We start from the raw sequence: 13,208 nt of genomic DNA, 5'->3' as shown, positions 1-13,208 counted from the left end.
GGCTAGCAAAAATTCTATTGTAGCTCCTCAGTTTTCATTTGATTAATTACTTGTAGCTCCCTGACCACTCCAGAAAGAGCATCATCCAGAGAACAGAACACCTTAAGCAACAGAAACTGCAATACAAACCAGGAATCAATAATAAAAGTTAACAGTAGGTTCATTTATTCAATCTTCTTTTAAACAGACTGCAATTTTTAAAGTACATGCTAAATGGTAAGATTGTCTTCAAATCTGAGATCATGCTCCTCTTTGAATCATAAAATAGAAGGCCAAGAATTTTCAGAAGTGGCTATTGATTTTGGTTGCCCAACTTGAGACCCATTTTAAGAAGGCTGGTTTTCATTAGGTGAGTGCTCAGCAGCACTTTCTGAAAATCAAGAACCTGTAAGGTGTCTCAAGTTGGGCATTCACAAATTGAGGCAGCTAATATCATTAGTCCCTTTGGAAAATCTTGGCCAAAATGAGTTAATTAAAAGGCATTAATAGACTTGTGTTAGATATGAGATATATTTATACTATTATTATTTATAATACAGCAATGTCTAGATGTCCCAACCAAGACTGGGGCCTCATTGTGCTAGGCATTCTATAAAAATCACAGTGAGAGACAGTATCTGCCCCAAAGAACTTACAGGTTAAAAACTCAAGACAGACAAAGAATGGATGGGGAAACAGTGATGTGAAGATGGGTAGACTTGCCCTGCAGGTCAGGGGCAGCATCAGGAACAGGAGGCAGAGTCTCTTACTCATAGTCCACTGTCTTATCCACTGGGCTATGCTGGCTCCCCAACTCTGTAATTGCTTTTGGAGATGATAAAGTTTCCTTGAATACAAATATATCTTTAGAAGTCACAGAAGTGAACAATTCATATTATCTCAAAACTGTTAGTACCAGTGTACAATAGCTTGATTGAGAAATTTTCTGAAGTCACAATCATTCAGGAGTTCAAAAACACTGAAGAACAATATAATGACTAAATCTTAGTAGGTCATGCTTAAAAACAATGCACAACACAGTTTGTCATAGTGGGCAAACAGATTGCCTCCTACATGCAAGATACAGATGACATTTACATCACATTCATTTTCAGCATCCCAAGTTAATATATATTACTGCAGCTAAGTAAAGTAACAGATACTATCGCCTGCTGGTAACAGTGCTAGAACATCAACAGCAACATAGGCAAACTCTATTTGTACACAACATAATTTTATCACGAGCATAATTTGACTTGTTCCCCTTCTCATCCCTACATACATGAACAAGCAATTTCCAAGAAGCCTATTTGAAGTCTGTCAAGCTGGATCTGAGCTGGTTGATGCAATTGCATTCCCACTCAGTGCACTACAGTCCCTAAGAAACTAGAGTACTTTACTGGTAGGATTTGTGAAAGCACAAGTTATGCATGGCGCACATCACGGTGTCAGCAATAATATTTTGACTGGATTCCATATACTGTGTTGCCCAGCAGATTTAAAACTGCAAAATTGACATTGTTCATTCATTCCACGAGCTGACATGCTGCTGTACATAAAATCACAAATGCTGATGAGGCTCAGTAGCCCAACATGCAGGAGCAACTTCTGCTCACATTAATACACAATAAAACCTCCTTGTCCTTGTCAAGGCATATCTTCCTTCCTAGTGAACTTTCTAGGTGCTTATCCAAGGGTGGAATTAGAAAATATCTGCAGTGAGCACTGCCTGCAATAAATGCCTGGGAAGAGGATAGGTGGGGATTTAAGGAAATGTATCATTAGACTTTAACCTGGCTGTATGGTAGCCACCTCAACTACCAAACTCTTATTTAGAATAGAAAATACTTAGCACTGTTTCGTATCTGTGTGACGAAACTATAATCAGATTATTATATTGATCTAGCACCTATCATCTCAAAGGATACTAAAGCACAGTGCAAATGACAATATGCAACTATTGCTTCAACAATCACTGAAAAACAGTCACCTTTGGAGTGGAATACAGCAGTTTGAATTTGTTTGTTAAGATTTCTTTCTGTTAACGACAACACAGCAACCCTACATGATAGTCTGACAGACAGCAAAGAACAGAAGAGAAACTGCAGCAGCAATTTGGGTAGACAGCCAATTTGCAGGGGCGGCAACTGGAAGGGATCCAGCCTGGGATCTGACAACCAACAGGGGGCCCTGTGAGCTGTAGTTCCTTGGTTAGCTCCCTACCTATAGAGCCAGCGCTGGAGCAGGGAAAGAACTACATTTCCCAGCATTCCCTTGGCTGCTATCAACAGGAAAGGGAGGGGGAGGGAGTATGACAGCTGAAACCTCATGCTGCAGCTTGCCCTGAATGGAGAGCTCACTGCTAGAGCGGAGTGGCACTGTGAATGGGGAACAAGTGTGCCCAAGGAGTAGAAGGCTTTGGCCCAGATATTACCTTCAGAAGACATCCCCAGACTGGCTTAGGGATACTGGTGTGACCTCACCTTGCAGCCCCCAAAGAAGGATTTGGGTGGACTAAATGGACAGTGCACCTCTCTATCTGAAGCCTAGCAAGGGAGGTATGTGGATCCCACTAGAATTTAAAATGAAAAGTAAGGGAGGGGAGGCTCTGGACCTGGCAGCTTTAGATACAGTACCAGGCACTTAGGAGGATTTCCACTTCTGAGCCATGGAAGCAGAAATTGACTTTTCCTTTCCAGATTTAGCTACTATTCAGAAAGGGGATCTAGCACCTGCCTTCCAGATTTGAACAGCTCAAAATTCAGGAGTGCTCAAGCTCAATTTGGGCAGCTGTTACTTCATTTCTCCCAAATCAAATATACTGATCCACTGTAATTTGCTGTAGAAAAAGTAGGATAAAATTGAGCAATAAATGCTTCCGAGTGGTTTTTAGGACTGGAATTTTCCACAGCCATTGCTTTTTTTTTCTTCTCCAGTTTTATTTGTTTAAAAGGAAGACAGTGATATGGCATTGGCAAATTCCCCATAGAAAGAAAGAGTGGAACAAAAGAATAATAAAGGCACCTCAGCTTTGCCTCATTTATGGAGAACAGTCTTATAATATGCATCCAGATATCCTCCAGTCACACAAGCTGAAAATTGTTTCACTTTACTGCAGTTCTGTAACCATATGGGAACCAATCCTGTCTGTGTTCTGTGCACTTCCAAAATTTCCACCCTTGGAGCAAGTTACCAGTGACCCAGGGCTGGGGCAGAAGGAGGGTGCAGGTGCGAGGGGGAGAGCCCAGGGCTGGGGTGGCAGGGGGTGTGAGTGGAGGGGGCAGAGCCCAGGGCTGGGGCGGCAGGGTGTGTGTGGGGAACTGGTGAGGGGGGAAAGGAGGAGCCCAGAGCTGGGGCAGCACGGGGTGTGGGGGGGGTGTGCCCAGGGCTGGAGTGGCAGGGGGTGTGGGTGGGGGGGGAGAGCCGAGGACTGGGGCAGTAGGGGGTGTGGGTTGGAGGGGGAAGCCCAGGGCTGGGGCAGCAGGGGGATGTGTGTGGGGAGCCCAGGGCTGGGGTGGCAGAGGGTGCAGGTGGGGGGGGGAGAGCCCAGGGCTGGGATGGCAGGGGGGTACAGGTCAGGTGGGGGGGAGAATCCAGGGCTGGGGCAGCAGGGGGGTGCGGGTTGGGGGAGGCCCAGGGCTGGGACAGCAGAGGGTGAAGATAGGGGTGGGGAGAGCCCAGGGCTGGGGCAGCAGGGCAGTGCGGGGGGGAGCCCAGGGCTGGAGAGGGGGGAGTCAAATTTTTTTTTTGCTTGGGGCAGCAAAAAACCTAGAGCTGGCCTTGCCCCCTTCCATTACAGAAGGTGTTAGGGGAATCTTTTTAGGTCCTAGGTTTTGTTTCTCATCTGAAAGATGACTGCTGTGACAGCACAGTTCTTCCTAACACTGTGCTAGGATTTAGTAAAGTCCTGATTCACTCAGATGAAAGACCACCACCAAGGAGCACCTGGGCTTACTTTGGAGGTCACCTATTAAGCTCTAACCAGGCTAGCCTTTCCTAGTTTGTGAGAACTGACATAATCAGAGGACAGTCAGAGGATATAGTTATAGGCTCTGTCTTACTAAAGTCCATCTATTCCTGGAATTGCATTTTTTTGCTGCTGTTTAAGCAAAGAAACACAGTTTCATTACTCTACAACAAAAATCAGGGCATGTTACTCCAGTGCAACATGCTCTTTCCTGAAAGCAGTGAATAAAATGACCTGGACAAGCAATCTAACTCTTCACAATGAGCAAATTGCCTTTGATAATCTGATGGCCCCATTTTGCAGTGGTGTCACAGGGCATTTTGACTAAGAAGTGCAGATTTGGCCTTAAGCTCAGAAGAATGCAGCAGACAGGCATCCCACGGAAGAACAGCTCATTTCCTGGATGCACCTGTGAATCTCAGCAAAGTAGTAGGATGTATTTTGGGTCTATTTCAATGGTGTATTAAAAGGCAGTTCTAACCAAAAAGTGTTGGTTTCAGGAAAAATACAATTGGGATCTAACTCTTACCCTTCAGTGGTTTGAGGCTGCATGCTCATTGGGAGCAGGGAGGTAGAAATATTTACAAATATTTGAGTGGGAAGCTAAAGCATAGGACATAAAAAGTGAAGCCTCTACCTACTGGATCACACTTATCCACAGAGAGAGCTATTGCTTGTTTTCCATGGTAAAAATAAGTTGTTTCAGAAGAAACAATTGTTTTTCTTTTCATTGTTTGTTAAAATAATAATGGAAAAAAATTATGCTCTCACACTGAGCTGTTTCCCCCATTGCACATTGGCAGTATATTAGGAATACTGTGTAACAACAATATCTTGTGCGTTACAATTATTTTCGTCATGAATAATATCTTGAATTAACGTATGGTATCTACTGTTTTAAATGAACTTCAAAATAGGTGGTTTAAAGGATTAAAAAAGATAATTGCACTGAACATATATTAGTCAGTGTTGGCAAGGATGCTTTTACTATTTAAAAAACCAACAACAAAACAACTGATGCAAGCATTAAAGTTAGAACAACAGAGTCTCCATTTAGGAAACGGGCAATCCAAACAAAGCTTGGCAGTGATGTCATTTTATTTATACACTCTCTGAGTCATAGATTCCTGAGGAAGTGGCAACTCCTAGAGAACTACTGTATAAGAGGGAGACTTCAGAGAGTTAAAATATGTAAAAAAAAACAAACAAAAATTAAAAGCTGTGCAAACCAAACAAATCTATTTAAGAGAATCCCTTTACTCTTTATTTGCACTAATTTGGGAGGGAGTCCTGGCTAAAATATAAATGTAGGTTATTATTTCCCCTCTCCCCCCACGTTCATTCATATTTTACCCCCAATGAATGGACAGTGCTTCAACCCAGTAATCACTGAGGAAAAAAGTGAAGTTGTAACTGGGCTTCAGTGTGCAAGCTGTCAAAAAACAATCCAAAGGTTAATTTCCACCAAGGTTGAACTGGTTTTGGAACCACTCAGTTCTTAAGTTTGGCATGTTTCCATTAGCTGGGAGCAGTTCCTGATGTGCTCCTCCACACCCACATCCAGCCCATACTGGTTTGATTTGGAAACTAGAGCAATGAGAAGCCATCCTGCACCCTTAGGAGCACCAATTAGCTTCCTGCAGCACTGTCTACTCTTGGCAGGGGTGCATGAATCAAAGTTAAATAAGATAGTTCACACAATACTAAGTGCAAGAGAAGGAGGTGTGGAAGAGGAGAAGGAAACATTACTGACCTGGTCCGTGAAAACGAGATTGGATTTCACTTTTCCTATTATTCTTTATGTAGAGCCTAAAAGGGGGCAAGGTGCTTCACAGACAAATCAAAAGACGCCCCCCTCCCAGACAGCTCAAAATTTAAGTCCCTGATCCTGCAAAGATAAGTTACAGTTAATCACTTGCTTAAGTTTTTGCAAGATAAGAGACTAAACAGAGACATGGCACAACTAAAGAAGAGGAAAAGGGGAAGGTAGAATAAGGGAGTGTGACGAGAAGAGAAAGGATACAAATCAAGATCATACATTTGCTTAGCAATACGGCATTATGTATGTGTTATGGGCATGTCTGCTAGATTACTCAAAATATTTTAGTTAGAGATCTTTATTTTTAATATTTTATTTAAAATAAATTAAAATGCCTATCTTAGTCAAGCAGTTAGTGTTACCACAAAGTAGAGAGCTCCATAAGAGCTATCTGGGCCAATGTCTTAGTGACTCAATGCTTAAAGTGAGTCCAAAAAGATCTGGAAGATTAGCCATTGTCCATGGCAAGGGGCCAAAGGTTGGCAATACTAAGGATACTGGATGAAGGTGGATTCTCCACGGAATTTGATATTTTTCATTTCAATAGTTGAACATGCTGTACAAATGAGAAAATAAACAAGCACTTCTTTTTAATGATCATGCTGAATTCCTGAAGTAATGCAGAGAAACTCTGCACTGATTTGGAAAGATGCATCACACATGCATGTAGAACCATGGCATTTTTAAACCCTGCTAGGCCTCCACAAAGATTCTAGTCAGCTGCAGAAAAAAATATAGAGACATGGTATCAGAATGGGACACCTAGATTTGGTCTCTTTTGATTAGGAAGATAGGAATTGCCTGACTGGATCAGACCAAAGGTCCATCTAAGTCCAGAATCCTGTCTCCCAACAATGGCCAGCACCAGACACTTCAGAAGGTGCAAGAAGTCTCCTAGACAGGAAATTTCATTATCCCCAAGGACAACAACATCTACAACGAAGTTGGAAAATGTTGAAAAAGAAAATAGCTGAGGATCCCATCCATGTCAAAAGATTTGGACAGAAATGATAATGTATTACGGAAGTCTTGCAGACTGTGTTTCTTAGCTAGCCTTCTAATGTTTATCATCCTTCACATTTCTTTAATTGCTTTCCTTGGACTACAGCTCCTCATTTGTCTCTAAGCAAACTATTGCATTACCATTTTAAAAAAATGTTAGGTTTTAAAACATAGATAATGCATTAAAAAAATACACATCACATTGTTTATTCCCTCTTTACCTTCTGATGTGTCCTAACGTGTGAAGATACAGTGTAGCAACCTCCGAATCATTGGAAGGAAAGTGAATGGTGACTTGCACTCATGATAGAGAAATGTGTTTCTTTTTCTATATATAGAATAGAAACATCTCTTTTATATTGGCAGAATGAGAAGAAAGGTCAATTGCATGTTTATTTGGAACACATTTATTTTTGAAAGAATGTGACCTATCCCTTCTGACCCCCCTAATAACTGAGAGGAGACTAAATTAGGTTTGAACACTTAAAACATGGCTATACTCTGAAAAATAACTATGTAAAAAGGGTTCTGTTGGACCACTGATCAATCTTTATGGATCTCAGCAATTCCATTGCAAATGTGGTCAGGTTTTTTACGAGCTCACCAACTCTGGAACTGTCTCCTGGGATCTCGCAGATCTTTTCACATATTATTGCCATTAATAGAGGTTCTACAACCAAATTCTGAACTCAGTTACAACTGAGCAACCCTATCATTTCAAAGTCTGCCTTTGGTCATATCTGAGCAATTCTATTGTATACAGATTCTGCTCTCAGTGACACCTGTGCATCTCGATCAACTTCAAAAGAGTTGCACAAGTGTCCTTATGGGAAGAATTTGCCTCTGAAATTGGAACTTGGTTAACAACTGAATTCAATTCATACTTTTGAAGTGGTGTTGAAGCTGCAGCATTAGCCAGAATAAAAATTCATCTTTGTCACTAGTGCTGACATAATGCTATAGACACAGAAAGGGCAGATCAGTTGAAGAAGGTGCCACTTTTACAGTCTCTTTTCAGAGCAGAATCATAATTGAAGATTCTTTTCTGCCTTGGGAAATTAAAGCTAATTGTACATTCTATGGATTTGATTCCTTAGCACTCTCACATGCTTTGATGTGTGGTGGATGCAGCAGGAGGAAGTGCAATGGAGCTCACAGGGAAGTTGGAAACAGGGAAACTCTTCAAAGTGAAGTAGCCCCATGATTCACTGTTTCAATGTATTGCAATGTGCAAATTGCAATTCTAGCTAAACCTACAGTAAAGTTATTCTGGGAGGGGAAAAAATGTCACTACAAGAGGATTCTACTATGTATGTTAAATTTTCATTATGTCCAAACCCCCACACCAATAATAGTTATTTAAAAGTTAGCAGGCAGGTAGGATGGATGGGGAAGAAATCTATAACATATTGCTCTATTCTATTAACAGTACTTGCATCACACATGAAAGGTGAATATAGTCAATCTTTACATGCAGAAGCTTTATTCAGAAAGTGCAGAGTGAAAGAAGAGGAACAAGAGTTCAAAACCAGCAAAAAGGATATGTCAGTTTATAGCACTGGAGTTCACTCAGGGTCAAATCCCTCCCTCCTGCCTAGAGCTATGGGTAACCAGGCTCTATGCAGGCAGGATGCAGAGGGCGTTGAAAACTACCTTCCTAAGCTCACGTAAGCCCATGGGCTGGGGTAGCAGCCAGAACCCTTCTGCCCCAGATGCACTCAGTGTGAAAATTCTGTTAATGAGAGTATTGTCATTGATTTCAGTGAAGCCAGGATTTCACCCTAGATCTTGGGCCCACTGGATTTGTGAACATAGATCCCATGGGCCCATCCCATTGTTTTTTTTCAGGACAGCCTATGGGAAGCTGGCACGGAGAGTCTTTCCATGGTGCAAAGAGGTTATTTTATTTGTCCCCACGTTGTATCTATGTCTTTGTTTATTATGGCCATGTTGCCATGTGAGGGGCCCTGAGCTAGCCCCACGCAGCAGATTCTCAGCTGGGGCAAGTGGTCACATCTCCACTAGCTTCAGTGGAGCTATGACAGTTTATACCTGCTGAAGATCTGCCCTGGTGAGTAAATTTCACTCCTAAGATACAGATTACAAACACATATGGCAAGTGCACGAACAGCAGCAAACCATGAAATTGGGATTATAGCACTCAGAATTAACCTGACGGGTGTAGGTTTAGCCATAACCTAAAATAGGTTGTGTCCAAAATGTACTCTGAAACAGAAAATATCAGGTTTCTCCTTTTCATGAATGTGTTAAGACAGGTTAGCATTTTGACTGTACCCAGCAAATACATCATTGACAGGGTGGTACCAACAAAACATTATCTTTAGTTGATAATGTTTGAAAGTAAGATCTACAATTTTCAGAGATGTTAATTCTCTGAGGACCAAATTCATACCTGATGAATCTCTACAGAAGTCAGTGGAGTTACAACAGAATTAATTTGGCCTCAGATGTGTTGCCCAGATGGCACAGTTGCTCTCTAGGGTGCTGCCTGCACTGCCTTATGATCTCACTATATTTACATTGGATGTTTTGTGAAGAGGTAATAACAGCAACCTCAGAGGAAGATACACATTCTACCACCCCAGCCAGATTGGGTAAATGTCCTAAGGGTAATGGCAGCTGTTGGCCTGTAGAACGAAGGGATGAGTTTTGCCCTTTCATTGCCTATGAGCTCATTCCAGCAAAAATAAAATTAACTGCCCCACTCCCTGCATGAAGTTCAAATTTCAACTTCCTCCATTTAGCAGCAATAACAGCAGATGGGAGAGCTATGCCAAAACCGTGCTGCTGGTGTGTACAAGTCAGTAAATAACAGTACTTAGTGGCTTATACTATTTTAATATATGTTTTCATTCATGTGGATATATGTTTTCACTGTTTCCCTCCTCAGTAAATGCTTAAAACATTTTAGAAGCAAAATAGGAACAATTTTGGTTTTCAGGGAGAAAGAAAACAGTAAAGTTAGACAACGGAAGTTTTTCCAAGTCAAACTGGAGTGTTTTGGAACATCAGACACATCTGGGAAGCGTATGTTCAGGAAGAAGCACAGTCTGACACAGTTGTATGTTACTGAAATTATAGAGGTAAGGAAACGTCATATTAACCCTGAGTTTTATATCTTATTATTTCAATAGTTAAAGGGATACTTAATATCTAAAAATACAGTGCAACTTTATTTGGACAATCATAGTTTCAGATAATTAAGAGAATTTTCAATTTTATTACTAAAACCTGGGGGGACATGACCCTTTCTGGAGTTTCAGATAATCAAATCTGCTCAATTTCAAATTAGATTTTTCCTTTTCACAATCTCTGTAACTATGAGTGATATAGATGTTGGTCTCTATATGCAAGCTGCCATCATACTGATACTTCCTAGCCCAAACTGCAGTCTGATGACAGCTGGACTACAAAAATTACATCTCCTTTGAATGCATGAGAATCAGGAACTTATAAATAGCCTTAGAATATGTATTTTGTTAGTTCACGATCATCAAAAGATCATACTTTCCCATGCACACAAATGGAAACTGCAATTTCCCAGCGTTCATTATCAGTCAAGATATCAGGTGTGTGTGGGTATGTATAAGTATGACTCAATAACTTGCTTTATAGCTAGATTAGTAGAATATATTTTACATTACACTGGCATTACTTAGCTGAGACATTCATTTATGGTTATTTGAAAAAAATGTAAGAAGAGATACCATTTTAGACATCCCATGAAGAGGGTGCTGTGTTTCATTAAAATGTTACTTAAGTTCATAATTTAGGGGCTGTAGGAATCCTCTGCTCTGGGTAAACTGACCCTTATAGAATTTCCCCCCAAATGATATGTCAGCTAAGCAGGCAAATGAACAAGTTGATCTGACTTCCACATTCAGGGACAGGGAACTTAATTAAAGGTAGAGGAAGAACACAAGATAATTTGACTGATTGACTAATTGGATGGATTGCTGTACGTTTTCTTAAGGCTAAGGGCAGAATATGCAAAGGAAAGAATGATTGGAAGACAACAAACAATAATGCAGTTTCCATTTTTCCTCATGAATGAAGCAATGCAAATAACCAGATTTAAGCTGTAAAAGAGGCTTAAAACGTTTTTTTTTTGTTTTTAGTTATTTCAAGATGCAAAACAATAGATATATTTCTCTTTACATTTAGGGTAGTAATACATTTGATTTTTTAAAATTTTGAGTTTCATAAATTATCCTTTTTCTCTGTGGTTCTCAAACTATGGTTTTGTGCACCAGCAAGAACGAAACATTTCAAATGCCTCCAATGGGAGGTTAGGGTTAGGACTGTTTTGATGTCCATGAACATGCTAGGTGGTGGGATTTAAGAAGGACAAAGCTGGAGAACCACAGCCTTAGATACATTTCTCAATTACACTATACACTTTTATCTAGCTAAGGGCCTACCTTCAAAGCAATTTTTACTGTGTAATGGATCTTGCTGTAAGCATCATAGCCCCCAATCAGGATATAAACATGGTTTGGTCTTCACTAGGTAGGCAATGTCAAATGATACTTTATCCACAGTGTGGAACCATGCTACAACTCAAGTCTTTTATATGACTCTAATAAGATTCTGAAGCTTTGTCTGTTCCCATCTGCACAGGCAAGACCAACTGCATTATAATAAGGAGGGGGGCTAATATGTTACAACATGATCTAACACAGTAAAACTGTGCAGGTGGATGTTTGGTTATCTTTCCCCCCACTCCCTTAAATAACAATGTGATTTAATTCCCATCTATAGGGGCATTTTCTTATAGCCTGAATATTAAATACTTATAAAATGTGACAAATCATTGAAACATGAAAAATACAATGATATTTAGGCATATCTATTGACAAGTAAAATGAAAACTGGGACAAATGAAAACTCCAAAGGCTATTTAAAGTGGCATATTTCATATGTAAGCTATGTTTAGAAACAGAAAAAAAAATAGAAAGGGGATTTAAACAAACACATTGCTCTAGCAAGAGTGTTATCTCATGCATAGGATAAAAATGAAAAGCAGGGGAGAATTACATCCACAGTAGAACTATTATTTTAGTTCAAGATAATGTCCCATTCATAGCACAGATGTAGATTATATTTGTAAGTCAAAATGTGTAAGCAATCATTAACTTGTCAAATGATGGATAAAAGACATCACTGAAGCCTAAAGCAGGTCATCTTCCACTTCATTCATTTGGCTTTCAGACTGTTTCATCATCACTCATGTCCCAAATCTGTAATGAGAAAACAATTGACATTTCACTCAGTAGCTCAAATATGCTTTCAAAGTACCTTATAAATCCCCTAATCCAACTTAAGAGGAAGAATACATTTCATTTATGGACCATCCACTCTAGAGATGGTTGAATAGTATTCATGAAACTAACAGCTCAGTGGAGTTGAGGTTGTTTGGATCAGTAAATCATTTGCAAACCAATCTCTTTAGATGCACACACATTTTGGCACTTGTACTTATTCCTATAATAGTCTGAATGAATAATTTTCATTGGTTGTTTCTGAGCTATTCCTTTGTCAGTTTGCTATTCATTATGTATGGTGTGTGGCTGGTTAATTGGTATTGTTTCTGCTTGCTGATTGCTTGACAAATTGTTACCAGGAAAATAACAAATGATGAATAATAAATAATACATATTCAATATAAAACTTTAGGAATTTGTGATCACCACCCAGAAGAATCATGAGCCACCCAAATATTTGAGAATAACCAATAGTATGACCCACAAAGAGCAGTAAATTTAATTCAAGCTGAATATATATGTGTGAATTTAGTTTTTTCCCTTCATTTTTTAAAAAGTTCTATTAACCATTTAATAATTTACTGAAAAACATATTTTATGTAGCAAGATGTAACTGTATATTTACTTTGGTTATGACCAAGACATATCCTGGAAACCCAACCTTGAAAACAAGGTTTACGTATTCACAGAATCCCCATAGAACCTGGAGTCCTAGAGGCCATACAAACTGAATGTAAGTTCTGTATTTTCAATCAGTTGTCAGGACATAGAGTGACACATTTTAAAAAATGCAAAAATTTGCAATCACCCCTGTGTACATACAGTAAGTGCACACTAAAGACATGCCTGTTCCTTCATGGAAATGCAGGTGTATTTAGCAGGTTTTATTAACATTTATTCTGGAGGCTCAGTGAATGGTTGCCCCAGACTTTCTACCCGTAAGTTCAAAATCTTTGCATTCTTTCTGAAACATTCACAGAGTTCCAAATAACAAAATGGAATAATCAAAAGGGAAACCCCACAACAGAGTATGCAGTAATAGTGGAAGGTACCATAGGTCTGGGCTAAGGTTTAAGTTAAAGGCCACTAACTTTTGTTTGAATTTTTTTAGTTGTAAAATAAGTCTGCTATACTAAATAACCATTCTCCTTCTCCT

The 13,208-nt window shown here is 39.8% G+C and overlaps 1 protein-coding gene across 2 annotated transcripts in view; it reads right to left on the bottom strand.

The window, feature by feature from the left end:
• Positions 1 to 10,875: 10,875 nt before the first annotated feature.
• ATG7 (autophagy related 7) overlaps positions 10,876 to 13,208 on the bottom strand; it is a 252,711-nt gene continuing 250,378 nt past the window's right edge. For both annotated transcript variants that reach the window (XR_004001157.1, XM_030568363.1), the window contains one exon: positions 10,876 to 12,028. Coding sequence is in view for 1 of the 2 variants with exons in the window: in XM_030568363.1 (XP_030424223.1) it covers positions 11,996 to 12,028 (33 nt within the window). In the remaining variant the exon portion in view is untranslated. The remainder of the gene's footprint in view (positions 12,029 to 13,208) is intronic.

This window comes from Gopherus evgoodei, chromosome 7 (assembly GCF_007399415.2).
Source record: "Gopherus evgoodei ecotype Sinaloan lineage chromosome 7, rGopEvg1_v1.p, whole genome shotgun sequence".
Taxonomy (NCBI): domain Eukaryota; kingdom Metazoa; phylum Chordata; order Testudines; family Testudinidae; genus Gopherus; species Gopherus evgoodei.
Note: the sequence above shows the minus strand (reverse complement) of the source record. Positions and strands in the feature narration are given on the sequence as shown.